Below are 18,795 nucleotides of genomic sequence, written 5' to 3' on the forward strand. Positions count from 1 at the left end.
CAGATACACCCCAAATTTCTCTCTTTCACAAAATGAGGAAGTCATCTCTTTACTGCTGCCATATTTATTCTTGACTCTGATAATTGTACATAATTAAAAGCGTTAAAAAAAAAATAAAATCAGCATTTGTATTTTAGAAAGATTCAATTGATCCGATTGTCACCACAGCTTCAGTCTCTCCCGATGAGGTGGGTCTCCTGGGGCCTGTCGATGCGGAAGAGCAGCTCGGCAGGCAGGAAGTACCCCAGGTACTGCACGCTGTCGGGGCTGGTGTCCTCATGGTAGTGCCCTCCTTCCCCGTGGTGGCTGAAGCAGTGGGTGTGCTCCACACGCAGGTCGAAGCCCTGTCACCACAGAAAGGCCCGTGAACACATATCCATGTGAACAGTATTCGAAAGTCCTGGGATGGCCTCTCCTAGGTGCAGATTTCCACAGCGCTCAGAGCCTGCTCCAATTATTAAGCACTGAAAATCTGCAAGATGCTTGTGAAACTAATGAGACAAAAGAAGAGGAGCTGTACAAAGCCTTACCATAGGACATCAAAGACTTTAGAAACCCTGACAGCACCCAACTTTTGGTGTCAAATCTTGCAGAAATTACTTTTTTCATCACAGAATGGTTTGGGTTGGAAAGGACCTTAAAGCTCATCCAGTTCCAGCCCTCTGCCACAGACAAGGACACCTTCCACTAGCGCAGGTTGCTCCAAGCCCCATCCAACCCGGCCTTGAACACTGCCAGGGATGGGGCAGCCACAGCTTCTTTGGGCAACCTGTGCCAGTGCCTCAGCACCCTCACAGGAAAAAATTTCTTCCTGATGTCTAATCTAAATCTACCCTCTGTCAGTTTAAAGCCATTCCCCTTTGCCCTATCCCCACCTGCCCGTGTAAAATACTGCTCTCCAGCTGTCCTGTAGGTTCACTTTAGCTATTGGAAGACTGCTCTAAGGTCTCCCCTCAGCCTTCTCTTCTCCAGGCTGAAAAACCCCAGATCTCTCAGCCTGTCTTCATAGAAGTGCTCCAGCTGTCTAGTCCATTTTCATGGCTCTGCCCAGTGATAGAAATGATAAGCTTCCATTTCATTACACCACCTCTCTTATATATATACAATGTGTATACAATATATACGCAACATATACACACTCTTGTTCTTAAAAGGAAAAATCACATTCAAGACAAAATTCATTACAAGTCTCAGTTTACACTCAGAAATGAGAAAGACTCACTGGATCTCTGGAAACTATTACTGGCTGACAAATCAGTGGAGCCTTCATTTCAAAGAATTTGAGCCAGTTGTTCACGTCTTCATCAGTATTCAGAGGACAGGCAGAAAATTCTGGAGGCTACAGCAAAATAAAAGGTTTGTAAGTGAAAGGAAAGATACCTTTTCTCTAACAACTTTCCCTCACTTTTCCCCTTTCCACAATTCTGCTTGCATTTGTTCTTATAGAATCACAGAATGGTTTGGGCTGGAAAAGACCTTAAGATCATCTAGTTCTAATCCCCCTTCCGTGCTCAAGGATGCCTCCCACTAGACCATGTTGCCCAAGGCTCTGCCCAACCTGGCCTTGGAACACTGCCAGGGATGGAGCATTTATCACTTCTTTGGGCAACCTGTTCCAGTGCCTCACCACCCTCACAGTAAAGAACTTCTTCCTTATATCTAATACTCCCCCTGTTTAAGTTTAAGCCCATTACCCCTTGTCCTATTGCTACAGTCCCTGATTCTTGACTAAAAGCAGCTCAGCAGTGGCTGTTACTGTGTTTCTGCTAGAAATAGAAGTGACCAGAATATTGTTTCTTTCATTGCACAGAACTACTGAAGTGAGGATTCTCCTCCTGGTACATTTTAAAAGCTTGGTTACTTGATAAAAAAAAAAGTCTATTGCTTCTTATAAGTACAATTTCATGTATTTAATTTCAGTTCATTTTTTACAGTAGTTCTGCAGTTCTTTAGGTGCCCACAGATTTCAAAAGAAAAGATGATAGTATTAAGACCGAGTAATACTTTTGCAACATCAACTCCTTACTTTAATGCACTGCTTATCCTAACAGTTTATGCATCCATTTAAAAATAGAAAGAAAAAGTCAAGGCACTAAGATGTTATACGCTGATTTACACATCTGTTTTCTAATGGATAAGGAATGTTATCTGAATTGAGAACAACATACCATAATGTGAATCTTGGCTTTCCCCTTCTGAATGATAAATGTACCACCCATCCCAACTGGCTTTTCTCCATACTGTTTCTCTAAAATTTGTCTCAGACAAGACACAAAGTTCAGTTCCCCAGTTCTTCCGTTGGCTTTCACTTCAATGACCTGGAAAATAAAGTTAATTTGTCACTGCTGTCTCATGCTGCAACAGTCTGCAAAGGTCTGTGAAAGCTGCTCTGAAGTTCTTTCAAGCTTATAAACCAAGAGGACTTGTTGAGAATGTGTTTCCCTGCAAGTGCTGCTCTACTTGCATCCTTCCAGCACCTGACCAACTCTCCTTCCTGTCTGTTCAATGCTAGCTTTGCCTGTGTTTGAGTAAATGACTTACTGCCCAGCACCCTTACATGAGACAATGATACAAGCAACTCCTTTCTGTCCACCAGCTGATTTCCACTCTGTTCTCAAGAGTTATAAAGAAACTTTTGGGAACAGGGAACACTGCTCGGTTTCCATGCAGCTGTCAGGTTTCTGACTCTGCTCAAACCTCTTTGCACTAGCTGTGTTGAGGAAAGCACTTCTCCAACAAACTAGACAAGTGCATTGTACAACCATTATCTTAAATCACTGCTACATTGGACTGGATTTGGATCGATGATTTATGATGGAAGAGTTCAGTAAAACAATACTTATAAAAATTCCAAACTCCTCTCTCTCTCCACCAATTCTTCCTCTTGTTCACTGACATCAGTTCCTTGTATTTGGATACTCATTTTATGAAATTACTACTTTATTATTATCACAGACAACCAATAGGAGAACATTGAATTGTGAGTTTCCCTTCAGCCACAAAGCTCCACAAGCAAAGTCACCTTTGATCCAAGTACACACCTTACCAGGTTGGCCTTCACTGGCATAAAGGTTGGCCAAGAGCCCAAACTCACAGTCAGTGTATTTACTGCTGTACTTCTCAAGCAGGCACCCTTTATCTGCAGGATTTATCTGAGCAAAATAGCTCCCATTTACAGCAGGCTTTTTTTCACTCTTAGTTTGAACAATAGGGATAAGCTGAAAAAAAAAAAAAAAGACCATGTAAGTGTAAGTCAATAAGAACATGTAAAGAGTCAGCCAAATGAACAGAACTCACATAAATGCAATTTAAGCTTTGGACCATGATCCCAAGAAATAATATCCTTTGTCACCTAGATCTGTCTCTGAGAATGGGGTCTGTACAGGTAAGAAAACTGCACTAATATTGTAATATAATTGAAAACTCCAGAAAACAGTCTTACCTTTTCTGGACAGTTACATTTAAAGTTATGTGAAGATTAACAGTACTGGTAAAGAAAGGAAGAAGTCTAACAATTGAGATGTGAGGCCTGCACGCAAGCACTGGAATTCTACATAGTACTTTCTAAGTGTACAGTAACAGCCACTATTATAATGGCCCAAATTTAATGCTGAGATGGACTATCCCATCCACCAATAAATGCATCACAAGGAGATGGCAAGACCAGAGGTTTATGTTTGGAAAGACTCTGACAGCAGGAGTTTTTGTCTCCCACCTCTCCTGCAGCTGACTGTTTTGTTTGTGGCATCTTTAAAATTTACAAGGTAGAACAAAGCCATCCAAGAGGGCAAAAACCAGGGAGTATTTCAAAGGCATTTACCAGCAACTTTGACAAAGCACTTCTAAATCTTGTCTTTAAATCCTCTGGTCAGGTCTTTGTCAATCAGTTTCAAAAAACCACATTTCTTGCACTCTTCACAGCAATCCCATGCTTCTGGGGAATTAGAAGTTAAAAATTAAGCTTTATTATCTCAATAGCATGCATCTCATTGGGTGGCCTTCATCTGAATTCCTGCTAATGTGTTTTATGTGCTTTTGGCATGAATGGTGTTTATTAAATGTTTTGTTGTAAATGGGAAACGTCCATCATGGTATTTTACTATTATGATACTTCCATTAATTCATTGAGAACCATCACACTCATTTACTGACCTCAGCATTTATTCCAAGAATCTTAAATGAAGTAGCTCCAGCTCCAAGAATGAAAGCTCCAGGCAGCTCTATGTCCTTTGCAACTGTATTTAGATCATAAACCTGCAAAAGAGAAACACTCCTTTGATTTTGGTGCGGTGTTCTGATTAGGAATTGTCATTCTGTTCACTGTAACCTCTGGATGCATTTAATTCACAAGGCACTCATTAGTTTTTTGGATAATTAGGTTGAACAACACAACATTTGGTAGTAACAAATCAGGTACATGTCCATTTGTTTTCTGGAAAGGTGGAGTCTGCCTGTATGTTCCCCTGCCATTTCACCCGAAACCTGAACTATTGTTTTTATTGGAATTCGTATTTGTGTAAAATAAGTCAAATGGAAGGAAATATCATAGAGAGACAGATGGGGTGAGGTCTCAGAAAGGAGGCATGATATTTTTAGAAAAGGACAGTAATGCCAATCCAATGTTGGCCTGAAAATGTAAACACAGCCAGTTTTTAGAGGGAATCTTGGCTGTGACTTGAGATCACAGCCATGCAGCAAACCACATATAAACATGCAGACAAGCCTCTTGTTTAGTAGCTCCTTCCATGGCTGCTATCACAGGTGGTATGTTTCCAAAACTCTCTTGTATTTGAGGGCAGGAGAAGATGAACCACCAACCATTTTTGCTACTTTTGCTACGATGTGTAAGATTTCGTGACAGAGTCTATGTTTAACACACGTCAGAATCAATCTCATAAACCATTGAAAGTAAGTCTTATTGTATTCATTAGACCTTAGTTTTGTTTATATTTCAACAAAATATTGCTTTTCTTTTGACAAATGTATTAAACCCCACAGCCACAGGAAAAACTCACTTTTTCTTTCTGTGCAACAGGTATGAGGTAAGGAACACCTCCCACATCTGCTATCCTAGGTTTTCCGCAGATTCCTGGAAAGATACAGCCAGATAGCTTTGTAAAAATACTTTTCCTAATAATCTTAAATGAGTGCGCAGTCTAACCCACCAAAGAACTGCTTCCTCAAGCTTCCAAAACCTTTTGAGAACACTATTTCCATAGCTTACGTACATAAAGTGTTACACTAAGGCCGGGTTGGACAGAGCCTTGGGTGACACATTTTAGTGTGAGATGCCCTGCAGAGGGTTGGAACTTGATGATCTTAAGGTCCTTTCCAACCCTAACTATTCTAGGATTCTATGATTCTATGACATTAAGTCATAAAATGCTTCACAGTAGGATTCAATTTAATACCTGTTATTAATGTTCTGTTAAGCACAAAAACTTTATTACAGTGGGCAACAACTTCTATTCACCAGTTCTCCATTAAGACGTCCTCACCACACAATGGATATCCCCACTGACACTCCACTTGCAAAATTCCAGCAAAGCTGGATGTCCAGCTTTCGGGACAATTCATCCCACTTATTTGGACGTGTATTTTAAGAAGTGATGAATCACCTTCTGGAGGTGTTTCTTTCAATACATTGATGACAGAGGGAACTCAGATGAGTAGCACAGCTGACATGTCTGTCTTCCAGGCAGCTAATGTCAGAGAAGATGAACACCACTCAGAATAAGATGGTTTTACTTCACTAGCATAGGTGAATGTCAGGAATTTAAAAATGCCTGGAAGTGTAACTCCTTAGATTCAGACAGTGATTGGCATGGACCTAAAGAATTTCTCCATCTGGAGGATAACAACTTAATTTCAAAACCTTTTCAGTACACTAAATAAAGCTTATGAAATCAGTGAGTATTGCAATCATAGGTTAAGAAAATTACAACAAGTACTTGGTAATGCCTTGTCCTTGTTCATACATAACTAGGAATCAAATCCAGAAATAAAATGTAGCTCTCCTCTCATGCATATTCTTTATCTGAAAAACAATTTAAGCTTTCCCAACATCTTTAGAAGATCAAAACCAAGTAGGATCAGGTAGAAAGAACTGGAGAAGTCTTCATGGAAGACAGGAATGCGTGGTTACCTTTGGCAGGAAAGTTGAAGGGTTCCTGAGTCAGATCAGGGCAGTCTACAACAGACACTTGAGCATCAGCAAAGTTTTCTTTGAGCCCTTTTTGCAAAACTATAATAAAGAATAATGGCAAAGTTATTGACAATGAAAAATTACCAAGAGTTTGACAAGTTGCTGACAATAATAAATACACTTGTTTAGAGATTATTTCAGCAAGATACATTAAAGGACTTATACTGACCCTAAGTAACTCCACTAAGTGTTACTGTCCGTAGGCACTTGTTGCCTGAATCAAAGCTTCGAGAAGAGCAAAAGCTTGTAGAGATAATTGTGTAGCTACCACACTAATTCATTTTAAGAATTTTAAAGACCTTTTAATTGAAATACAATGACTGACTACTCCCAGTAGCACTAGGAACAACACAGTGTGAAGTAACACGGGTAAACTTAAACCACATTCAACAGTGGTTTTGCTTCACAGGAGCAAACAGTTGTAACCACAGTCAAATATCATGCAAGAGCAAAGGAGGCAGTAAGTTTTAGCTGAAGTGACAATCAGTTCTTTAAATATACTAACTAGACTGTTTGCAGTAGCTTGATTATAACCTCAAGTTGTCTCTGCTGTCAGGAAACTTTTGCCATCACAGGTCTGTCACATTTACATTCATGTGGAGATTTTTCTGGCAGGTGCCACTGTCTGGACAAGACAGATAATGAATGGTGCTGATGATAATGAACAGCTTCAAATCTGAACTTCTGGTTTTGCTTCATATCAATGTTTTTAAGGCTCAGAACCTGCAAAGTCACTCAAGCAACAGGGAGGATTCTGACTTAGACAAGTGCACTCTTTGGAAACAACTTCCAAACCTTAATTGAGTGTGGGAATGCCTTCACATCCACTGCTTCAAATATCGTGTCAACAGGTCTGAGTTCTTTCATGCCTGGGGGTCTGCTTTGACAGATGTCTCGAACTAAGGAACAGAAAATCCAGTCTGTTGTCTCAAATCAGGCAGTTCCTTGTTTAGTCAGGACTCTCCTGTGATTTTTTTTTCTCTAATCAGGATTTCAGCCACACTTTACTTCTTGGGAGCAGATTTACCAAGCTGTTGACCACAAGGGTCAGTAGAAGGTACTTGGCAGGTCTCTCAAATATACCTCACTACCTTCTGGCAAATGGAAAAGGACAATAAAAGGGCACTCACTCCTCAAATGCTCCTCAAGAGCGGGACAGCAGCAAAATTCACAGCTTACAGGAGGTCCTCGGGACAAACTCAGGGAAAAAAAGGAAAATTCTACTTTGTGACTCATTTTTTTCCTCTACTGTTTTAAGCTGTTCTACTGCAAGTACCTGCTGTTCTCTGCAGACCCCACAGGTCTATAGCAACCCTGGCCTATTGGCACAGCCTGATTGCTGGTGGGTGGGAAAAGCACTGAGAACCACCCAGGGTACTGCTGGACCTACAATTCCCATAAAGCATGGAAATGTTAAACTGACATGGAGTTGGGAGAGTGGCACACTGAACTTGAGGACCAATCCTGAAAGAAACAAATCCTTTTGTACATCTGCTGCAGGAGACAGACTTACAGAGGAACAATGACTTTCTACTAGGGCAAGGAAAGAAGTTCATGGGCAGGTGGGTTGGACCAAGTCACCTCCAGAGATCTCTTCCAATCTCAACCATTCTGTTCTTCTGAGCACACTTTGAGGTGGTTTTGGAAAGAAAAACTGAACAAAATGTTTCCTGCAGCCCGACTCTAAGGCAATCTACAAGAGAGGAGTCAACTAGGTTCAAGCAAGAGGACCTGATGTGCTATACTGCATCTTGTCAGCTGTGTTTTGGGTAGTCCTGAAAAAGAAATACAGGAGGGTAGAGGAGGGCAGATGATCCCACGCATGTAAATGAGTTCAGTCTGTAACTGTTAAACTTTCCCAAAGCTGTAAATACACAGACAGTTTTACAGGGTTTGAAAGGTTGTTTGTGTGCTTGAATATCATTTGGGTCTTGGGGAGAAGTCAATGCTTGCTTTAAGGAAATAATAGTATATACAAATATAGTGCTTTTTACATCGCAGTATGTAAGAGCAGGAACATTCTGCATGTACTCGCTGTGGAGAGGTTTTGATAAGATAAGTTTGAAGAGTACATTAAATGTTGGCTGAAAGTTACACACTGCATGACTTACCCCCCGCAAGCTCCTCCAGACTTGGAACATGAAAAGCAAACCTTTCGACTTTGGCCATTTCCTAATGGGTGCTGATTTCTTCAGGAAACTAATTACAATCTACCACACTGCAGGAGCAGCTGATCTGCAACAAGGATAATAGTTTAATGATTAAAACAGGCTGTTTTCAATGTTACCTATTTTTCAATTTCACACAAGAATAGACAACAGTAGAAATGTAGTTCTGCCATCAAAGCAAAGACTAACAGCTTCAATATTAATGTTAATTTTCTTACATGCTTTGGAAGAAGAGGTGTCTGTCAGCTCTATAGCTGTCCCAGAGCATTACACATGCTAGCCCTCAAGCTTACAAGTGGGTGTAGGCAAAACACACCTTATATTGAATCCAGTTCACAAAGACAGGTCAGATTCATCTTGTGTCCTTCGCAAGCCTAGAGCTAGAGTGGTTTTGAAATAAAACTGGGCCTTTCTGGCACATTGGCTGCCTCCTCAGGTCTTCCCTAAGTTAATAGTTACTTTTCCAGCACTGGCTATAGTGAACTTTCAACCTTAGCTGTGCCATGGTCTGAAATTGATTCTAGGCATGTGTTTCCCCCTTCAGAAGGGAACAGGCTAGTAGCAAAATAGAAAACAACAGCACCAAGACCTGCAGTATCAGGTTGTGTATGGCTACAGAGCCTTTAACAAAAAGTTTTGTTTGATTATAACTTTAGGAACCTATTTACAAATGAACTATATTACAGTCAGCCTGGCAGCAGCAAAGTCAGCTAGTAGGGCCAACCACTAGCTTAGGGCAGAACAGCTGATTATACACTACCTATAAACCAGCCACAGCAATCATTAACTCCTCAGGTACACGCTTGCTGCGCACAACGGAAAAATAAAATGGGTCCCACTTATCCAGATCTCAGGCCCTGGAGGAAAAAGCCAAAACCCCAATTACAAACCCAGATCTGACAGAGATTTTCTTAGAAAGGGTTGTGATATGAGATAGCTGTTCCTGTATGCTTTTAGTTTCTATTATTAAAGAAATCCTAGTTAGGTTAGACATAAGGAAGCAGCTCTTTATTGTAAGGGTGGTGAGGCACTGGAATGGGTTGCCCAAGGAAGTTGTGAATGCTCCATCCCTGGCGGTGTTCAAGGCCAGGTTGGACAGAGCCTTGGGTGGCATGGTTTAGTGTGGGGTGTCCCTGCCCATGGCAGGGGGTTTGAACTAGATGATCTTAAGGTCCTTTCCAACCCTAACTATTCTATGATTCTATGTTACGACTGTCAAAAATCATAACTGTCCTTACACCACTGGCCTCTCAAGTCTGCATAAAGGAAAAAAACCCTGCTGAAAAAAAGAAATGGAGGTGGGAGATCAGAGCAGTCACTTACGTTGAGTCTTTAAGCACTAAGTTCAGCCACCCCAGTTACTGCTGTAGCAAGCAGCAGAGAAAGACAGAAACACAACTATCTGTGTATAGTAATTCTCATCTTAGCTGGTCTTATCCCTCTCCACAGGTCCCACCCTTCTCTGGCTGTGAAGGGGAAAGTAACAGGCTGGATTGATGCCTCTTGTAGAAGCCTGCCATAAGATGGAGTGAACCCTACTGCAAGACTTGAAGCGTGCACACAAGAACGAGAGCAATTAGTTAGAGAAAGGAGGTGACAAGATAACTGGTTGAAAAAGTCTGAAACAGATCAAGAAAACAGGCTAGAACTGCTGTGGTATAAGAGGCAGAGGCAAGACTTTGACATAGTTCACATAGGTAGGCTCAAATACAACAACACCTAGACCATCATCTGCTGTTTAAAGGATAGCAGTCAGTTCACCACAATCAAGAAAGGAGGGAAAGACTATAGGAAAAGCTTGAAGTACCGTAATAAACCTGATCTGATTGCTAGACATTAGTCCTTACTGGGAAGGACACAGAACAGAAGTGCAGCCACCCAAGCAAGCATTCACAAGGGAGTTTGTGGTGTGGGAGACAGAGAACCTGAAAGGAGACAACAATTATGATCCATCTTGGAGGAGTGGAGCGACATTGAATTACTACAGAAGACTTTCAAAGACAGAGCATAAATGGTAAAAGGACAGTAAGATTATTAGATCTGGGATGGTGCAACAAGAATGGAGAGGACAGGCATCTAAAAAGACTTTAAAAGTCTGTCTTTTTGAGGAAGAAGACATCAAAGAGTAGTTAAGGGCTGGGAGAGTGCAGATGAAATGGGAACCATATTAAGGCGGGAAAGGGTATCAAAACCTGAATTAAAACTAGTTTGGAGGGTAGAAGCCGGAAAGGAGGAGTTATGTTCAGGCTGGAGATGAGTCAAAATGGGAAGGGAAACAACGAAGAGAGGAAAACTGGAAAATGACAGTCAGTGAGAGAAGACAAATTTAGCGATGCCACCAAGAGCAAAACACGCACAGACGCAGCCGCAGAGTTTGTGTTCCTCAACTGGGGCGATGGGAGGAGATCCCGTTCACGGCAGGATAGCCGGGGCATCAGCTCAAGCGGCTGGGATCTGGGGAAGGGCAAGAATAGGCGAGACCGCGGTCCTTCGGGAGGGCGCCAAGGCAGCCAGGGGCAGCACGGAGCGCTGGAGCGAGGGAACGCAGCAGTAAGGGGAGGCAGACCCGGGCAGCGGTCCCGCACCGACCGGGAAGCGGGGGAACTGAAGGAAAGCCCGGACCCCCCTGGACCAGGCGGGGAGCGGCTGAAGGGGAAGATGGCCAGAGCCGCCCCACACCGCTCGAGTCTGCAAAAGCACTGCCCGAGGATCCCCAGCTCCGCACCCGGCCGCACGTACCTGCCCCGCCGCCCGAGCTGCTCCCTGCCTCTGCCCGCCCCGAGCGGAGAGCGCCCGCCCTGCCACCCCCAGCATGGTGGCGCCCTCTCTCCATTCCCTTCCTCCCGCCAGCCCGCGCGGCTCTCGCGAGGTTCCCGGCGCTATTTAAGCTCCCGGGCGCCCCTTTCGCGCCCTTTGTGGCGGAGGTACGCGAGGTGAGGGTGTGGGTAAGGAGTTTGTCCGTCATCCGCCGCCATCCGCGGCGCTGGGGCGATGGGAGCGGGCAGAACGGGTGATACGGGTGAGGGTGAAGAGTGGTATTAAGTCGTGCCCGCTTGTCGACCTCTTCGTTTGTGGGGCCGGGCCGGGTGCGGCCTTCCCCGGCAGGGGTACTCTCGGGAGCGGGCAGTGTGGGGATGGTGCGGGGTGAGGATGTCCGAGCCCTGTGGTAACCCAGCGGGTGCTCCCGGACAGAGTGCCTGCCATGGTGCCGGCCTCAGCGTGCCGAGGGCAGTCGCGGTGGGCGAGGTGGGGGGAAGCGAGCTGTGTGTTAACCTGATGTAGTGGAGAAGTGATCGTTGCTCTTTTGAGAGGTGTTTGGAATACTCAGGCAGTTATATATTGTGCTTCTTTACTAAGGGACTGTGTGGTGCCAGATGTTAAGAACAGAGCTGTAGTAGAGGCGGTGGATGATACTGAGCTGCTGACTGTAAGTACTGATACGGCCTCGCATCAGAACTAGCCACAGTCTGGGTAGCTAGAGTGCTGTTGCTGCTTGTATACCTTCTTTGATGTTAGGCTGTTACATTACTCAGTGTTGTGTTTGTCAGGCTTTGGGTGAACCAGTGCTATCAGTTGTCTGCAGTTTGTTTAGCTAGGAAAAGACCTTTAAGATCTTGTTAACTACTGCCATGCACAAACAGCACTACCAAGTCCACCACTGAACCATGGCCTTCAATGCCCCACCTACGTGTCTTAAATACTTCTAGGGTGGTGAATCCATCAATTCCCTGGGCAGCCTGTGCCCGTGACAGCCCTTTCAGTGAAGAAATTTTTCCCAGTATCCAAACTTAACCTCCCCTGGTGCAGCTCGAGGCATTGCCTCTTGTCCTATTGCTTGTTGTTTGGCAGAAGAGACGGGAGTGCAGCTTGCTACAACCTCCTTTCAGGTAGCTGAAGAGAGCAATAAGAGCTCTCCTGAGCCTCCTTTTCTCCAGGCTAAACAACCGCAGTTCCATCAGCTGCTCCTCGTAAGACTTGTGTTCCACTCTTGGCCACTTTTGATGCCCTTCATGGGACGTGCTGCAGCAACTTGGTATCCCTCTTGTAATGAGGGGCCTAGAACTGAACATTCTAGGTGCAGCCTCACCAGTGCTGAGTAGAAGGGGACAATCTTTGCCCTGGGCCCTGTTGGCAACTATCTGATACAGGCCAGGATGCTTTTGGCCTTCTTGACCACCTGGGCACAAGCTGGCTGATGTTCAGCTGCTGTTGACAAGCACCCCAGGTCCTTTCCTACCAAGCAGCTTTTCAGCCACTATAGCATTGCATGGATTGCCATGTCCCAAGTGCAGGACCCAACACTGAGCCTTGTTAAACCTTATACAATTGGCCTTGGCCCATTGATCCAGCCTTTCCAGATCCCTCTGCAGAGTCTTCCTACCCTCCAGTGGATCAGCACTCCCACCCAACTTGATGTTGGCTGCAGATTTACTGGTGCACTTATGAGGGTGCACTAAATCCCCTTATCCAAATAATTGATAAAAATATTAAGCTGAAGGGGCCCCAGTACTGAGCCCTGGGGAGCGCCACTGTGACCAGCTGCCAGCTGGGTTTAACTCCATTCACCACCACTCTTTGGGCTCAGCCATCCAGCCGAGTCTTTAACCAGGGAAGAGTGTACCCATCCAAGTTGTAGGCAGCTAGTTTCTGCAGGAGAATGTTGTGGGAATGCTATTCTTTAATGCCTTGAATTGTTTTTTAGGGCAAACAGAAACATGACTGATACAGATGGATCCCAGGCTTCTGGCTCTGATTACCCTGATGCCCAAGAGCTAATCAGCAGTTGGCAGGAAGAACGTCATAAAATACATGCATGTGAAACAAATACACAGGTGGAGTGTTCAAGGCAAAGGAATGCTTCTTCTGATGAATCTTCAGATGAGCTTAACATACGTAAATTGTCAGCTGCTTCACCTGAGGTTTTACTGGACAGCAGTGATTCAGAAATGTGAGGTTTTATCTCTAGTTTAGAATTTTTCATGTGAAGAACCTGTGTCATGTATCACAAAAGTATACATTGTATTGAAACTAAGTATTTTTTCTTGCTCTCAGTGATGTCTCTGTTGCTGGTGGCAGTGGCTACCATCCCAAATGTTCCACTGCCCCTGCAAAACGAAAAAGGAAATCTGAGTCTTCAAGGCAACAAGCTGAAGCTGTTGCAGGAGTGCCTGACAATGAAAGCTCCTCAGATTCTTCTCTGTCCCCTCAAAGCCCACCAAAACCATCAGAAACTCCAAACAGGCCCAAGTCAAAATTCAATTTGAAAGCCATTTTTGACTATCACTTCAGGGGGAAAAAGTTTAAGGCTGCTGCACGCCGAAAATACATGGATGGTGCAGAGAAGAAGAGGAAGAAGACAAAGTATGTGAGCACACAGATGCCTGTGGGGAGGCCACCACTGACTGCCTCACCTCAGGAGCGAAAGAGAAGGCTTCTAGACAGAGGTGTTCAATTCCCTTTTTTTGAAAAATACTATGGGAAGAAAGATATTCCCCTGAAGATGGCTCTTGGCTATGAGGTGAGTCCTCTTATTTCGTGGGATAGGTGTATTATTTCTTTATTTAGTCTAAAAGTAGCAAGTTTAAATTTGCAGTCGTAGAGCCATAGAATGGTTTGGGTTGGAAAGGACCTTAAGATCATGTAGTTCCACGCCCCTGCCATGGGCAGGGACACCTTCCACTAGACCAGGTTGCCCAGTAGTGGTGTTTTTAAGATCTCAACTGATGTGTTTGTTATTTTTTTCTTCAGCAAGCAGCTCTAAAGGGATATTTCCGGTACATTGAAATGCTTAAATATGAAGAACATCTTAAGAAAGCCTTAAAAGCTCTTCAGGCTAGTGAAGACTTGGAAAGAGAATGTCTGATGGAACGGAAACACAAATACTTGGATGATGAAGGCCCCATTTCCCCTATTCAGGAGACAAAGTAAGTTTGGTTTTATATTTTTAGGTGGTGTAAGACTTCTGGGTTTTTATACTTTAATATAGATGCATGACACTTCAGCTCAGCCCCTCCTCACTGTTGGTCTACCTGGTGTTCACTAGTGTGGGGAGGGCATCAGTTTGCTTTTAGTTGACGCATCTCCAGAACAGCATCCTGAAGCTAACTCTGTCCTAGCCAAGCCAGTACAACCCACTACTTAGCACAGTTGAGGAATTCAGGAGGTAGTACAGTTGCTTGCCGTAGCATATGATGTTGGGACAGTTATAGGAGGTATATCAAATTCAGTTCCTACTATCCTGTCCTTTATCATGGAATCAGCTAGGTTGGAAAAGACCTTTAAGATAATCAAGTCCAACCATTACCCCAGCACTGCCAAGGCCACTGCTAAACTGTGTCACTGAGGGCTTCATCTACGTGTTTTTTGAATATTTTGGGGATGATGATTCCATCACTAGCCTGGGCAGCCTGTTCAAATGCCTGATCACCCTTTTGATGAAGAAATATTTCCTAATATCCAATCTAAACCTCCCCTGGCGCAACTTGCGGTTGTTTCCTTTTGTTCTACTGCTGTTGTGAGAAGAGACCAACCCCCACCTCACTACAATCTCCAGAAGTAGCAAAGTTCTGTAGAATAAATGCAAGTGAGCTCATTCGGACACTGAATTCTTTATATGAGATGAGTGCTAGTGAACCAGTCCTTCCTGTGCCACTTGTTGAAACAATTGTGCAAAATTATTTTATCTCTATGTTGAGAGAAACTTGTGCATGATAGTGGAATTTAATCTTGTTTCATGGCAGTATGGAGATATCATTAAGATATTAAGAAATATCATAATAATATCATTAAGAAAGCTGTGTAGTGTTGTTAGCTGGGTACCATCCCCTTGTTTTCCTGATTGTATTTTGCTTGTTTTCTGGCTTGTTGACATCCTAGCCTGTTTGCCAGTGCAGGCCTAAATATCTCTATACTACTGCTGATGTCTGCCACTTAATCTTTATTCTGCTGCTAAGCACTGCTGCTGTCCTGCCAGTGCTGTTTGTGAGGCTGCAATTCTGCTGTCAGAAACTGTCATTTGAAACCAATCTTACGTAGAAGTAGTAGTATTGTACACTGATAAGCTGTAGCACTGCCGTACGTATTAAGAGGTTTCTCTTAATAGAGGGGTTGTAGTAGGAAAATAGTTGACAGATTTTTAGACTACTATTAAAGTCCAGAGCTTGATTTGAATTTTTATTTCAGTGATAATGATGACAGCTTGAATTCTGATAATCAAGAAGACCATGATGTCAGAGTAGTGGTGAGTAAATATTCCTTCATTTCAGAAACTGTCTAACCTTCTTTTTCTTCAGAGGTTAAAGAACTAGTAAATGATGCTTTAAGTACTTAAATCTTGATCTTAGATCCTTGATCTTAGATCCAGAGTTAACTGTGTGAAACCTGTGAATCTTGATCGGTAATCTGTAAGGAAATTGCATTGAGAGCCCACACTCTAACCTCTTTGAAATAATGCTGGAATGCGTAGGAAATCCAGAATTCTCTGAAGAGTTCTTAAAGTTTGCAAAGTTACTGCCAAAATCTTATCTTTTAAGCATCTCGGAACTAGACTTCTGATTCCTTCTGTCTTCTGTGTTCCTAGGAGAACAGCTCTTTTATTCTAAGCAGCAAAATTCCCAGTAAGAAAAAATCAAAGTCAGAAAAGAAACATGCAAAATTAACGGAAGTGATTGAAGTAGAGGAGGAATATGACGGCTGCTGAGAACTTCGGGCTTCTGCAGGTTCACCTTGGTGAACAGGCAAATGAGATTGCAGTGACCTCTCAACCTAGTCACATTCAGTTTAAGGTAAGTATATTAAGGTTGTGTCTTGAGACAGTTACAAAACAAATAAAAGCTTAGCAAAAGCCAGGTTATAAGTGTCTTCTGTGCTGTCCTGTGTCAAGTGTGTGATATCTTTGCCTCAGTGGCTGCTAATCGTGCTGAAATGCTTCTGCAGCTCAGATTCTGTTAACCAGTGATTCACAGGACTTGTGCACATGCAGCCCAAAGAAGTGGTAAATGCTCCATCCCTGGCAGTATTCAAGGCCAGGTTGGACAGAGCCTTTGGTTACACGGTTTAGGGTGAGGTGTCCCTGCCCATAGCATGGGGGTTTGGAACTAGGTCATCTTAAGGTCCTTTCCAACCCAAACCATTCTATGATTCTGTGAAAAGAAGTCCCAGATACTGTACACAGCAGCAGCACAGTGTGGAAAAGTACATTCAGAAATCACGTAGATGAGGCTTTCAGTGACATGGTTCAGTGGTGGTCTTGGCAGTGCTGGAGTAATGGTTGGACTTGATGATTTTAAAGGTCTTTTCCACCCTAGTTGATTCTATGGTTCTATGTTTACATGCACACATACATCTACTCAAGTTACAAGGGGCAGTTTGGACCCTTTCATAGCTGACTTGTGGTACTTAAGATTATTTTTTCTGTCTTGAGCAAATGCAGGATATGCTGTGAAATACAAGAGCTAAGTCAAGGTTGAAGATGAAGCTTTGTGCAGATCAAGTGCCAACAGTAAAAGTGCAAAGTGGTTAGTCAACTGAGACAAAAGTTTCTTGGAGAAGATGGTTGATGCGTTCAAGTGATGATAAAATGGACTCGTATGATTGAGATTGTCTGTTTTATGTGGAATAACTTCTCAGAAAACTTGTGTGCTCCTGAATCTAATCCAATAATCTGGAATTAGAAGTTACCTTAAAATACCTGTAGCAGCACAGTGAATCTTGGATTAGAAGATTCTTCCCTCTCCCTCCTCTGTCCTGAATGAGTTCTGATGTGAACATGACTAAGCACAAGATGAAAACTCTTTCTAAAATGACTGTACTTAACAAGCATTGCCCCAGTTGCACATAACTCTCCTAGGGGTGTTTTAAACAGTTGGGAACATGACTAGTGAATGTTTAGTAATGTCTGAGGATGGCTGACTTGATGACAAGGCTGTCTTCGTAGCAGTGTCAATAAAAAAGTGTTTAAGAAGTTTACTTTTGAATCAACAAGATTTAAAAAGCAAAGCTGATCTGCGTCACTCTTAGTAACAAATCATTGTTGGCAGTAAGGCTGGTCAGCAGTTAAAAACAGTCTGTGCCAAACAGGGATGTTGTCAGAAAAAGGCTTAATATCTGCTTGTTTAATTTCCTTCAAAACACAGTTGACAGTGGGAGGAAATTTACAGTAGGTGCTCAGGATGATTATTAGAGCAGGTCAAGTTGCATTCCCTGTGTGCTTCAGTTAAGGTCCCAGATCTTTGTAAATAAAGTTGGGAGTTTTCCATTTGCAGCTTAGTAGCTCCAGGGAGTAAGACTGTAAAAACTACTCTTCAGTTGTTGGAAGATGACATTTAATACTGGTCCAAAATTAATGGCTAAATGTAACTCTTTTAGGGATCTACCTGAGAGATACTCTGGCTTGAAAGACTCATCCTGGATCTAGGAGTGGGGTTCTTGCAGGGTAAGGTGTAGCAAGGTGTTATGTGGGGTCCTGCTCATTCTGCAGTTCATGTGATGAATTTTTCTGTTCAACTGCTGAGTGACTCACAAATGAACTAAATTTCAATTCTGATTAGAACTGGATAAATCACATGAAAATCAGGCTTGTCACAACTGTTACATTGCTTGCTGAAACTTAGCCTTTGGCTTTAGGAATCTCACTTGCTTGACTGTATCTGATAGTTTATATTCCTTTGCTTTTCTTCTAGTTCATGGTGCTTTTGGAAGAGGAAATGCCACTTGTTTTTCCTAATGTAAAAGGTAAGCTGTTAACTGGTTAACAGGGGGACAGCAGAGAGAAGATCTTAGTCTTGCGTTCGACACTGTCCCACATGACATCCTTGTCTCTAAGTTGGAGAGACATCAATTTGATGGGTGGACCACTCGGTGGATAAAGAACTGGCTGGATGGCCGCACGCAAAGAGTTGTGGTCAATGGCTCGATGTCCGGCTGGAGACCGGTAACGAGTGGTGTCTCTCAGGGATCAGTGTTGGGACCGATCTTGTTCAACATCTTTGTCGGTGACATGGACAGTGGGATTGAGTGCACCCTCAGCAAGTTTGCCGATGACACCAAGCTGTGTGGTTCGGTTGATACGCCGGAGGGAAGGGATGCCATCCAGAGGGACCTCGACACGCTTGTGAGGTGGGCTGATGCCAACCTGATGAAGTTTAACCATGCCAAGTGCAAGGTCCTACACCTGGGTCGAAGCTATCCCAGGCACGGCTCCAGGTTGGGCAGAGAAGAGATTCAGAGCAGCCCTGCAGAGAAGGACTTGGGGGTGTTGGTCGATGAGAAAATGAACATGTTGGTCCAAACTGCATCTGTGTCTCAAAATAGAAGAGATGGTAGTGGAAGGTGACAGTTACTAATGGTCACTGTGTAGGAAACTGAGACATAGCTTCAATTGTAGTTTCAAAAGTAGTGGAAAACTAAAAGCTGCTGCATTCA

At 43.3% G+C, this 18,795-nt stretch overlaps 2 protein-coding genes across 2 annotated transcripts; one reads left to right on the forward strand and one right to left on the reverse strand.

Annotated features, from left to right (window-relative positions):
• Positions 1-170: 170 nt before the first annotated feature.
• LOC308219093 (ester hydrolase C11orf54 homolog) lies at positions 171-11,152 on the reverse strand (the record flags this gene model as incomplete). Its single annotated transcript, XM_080613644.1, has 9 exons — positions 11,113-11,152; positions 8,317-8,440; positions 6,146-6,244; positions 5,016-5,089; positions 4,153-4,254; positions 3,042-3,218; positions 2,169-2,318; positions 1,223-1,339; positions 171-344 (listed from the first exon to the last, which is right to left on the reverse strand). The coding sequence occupies exons 2-9, from the start codon at positions 8,372-8,374 to the stop codon at positions 171-173; spliced, it is 951 nt and encodes a 316-aa protein (XP_080469770.1). The 5' UTR covers positions 8,375-8,440; positions 11,113-11,152.
• Positions 11,153-13,088: 1,936 nt separating this feature from the next.
• Positions 13,089-18,179, forward strand: TAF1D (TATA-box binding protein associated factor, RNA polymerase I subunit D; the record flags this gene model as incomplete). The annotated part of the gene is made up of 6 exons (XM_080612992.1): positions 13,089-13,321; positions 13,426-13,891; positions 14,122-14,297; positions 15,556-15,613; positions 15,953-16,157; positions 18,054-18,179. 5 exons carry the CDS (start codon positions 13,089-13,091, stop codon positions 16,070-16,072), a joined length of 1,053 nt encoding a protein of 350 aa, XP_080469118.1. The 3' UTR covers positions 16,073-16,157; positions 18,054-18,179.
• Between the last annotated feature and the right edge of the window lie 616 nt (positions 18,180-18,795).

The sequence above is a fragment of the Psittacula echo genome (assembly GCF_963264785.1).
Source record: "Psittacula echo genome assembly, chromosome: 3".
NCBI classification, from domain to species: domain Eukaryota; kingdom Metazoa; phylum Chordata; class Aves; order Psittaciformes; family Psittacidae; genus Psittacula; species Psittacula echo.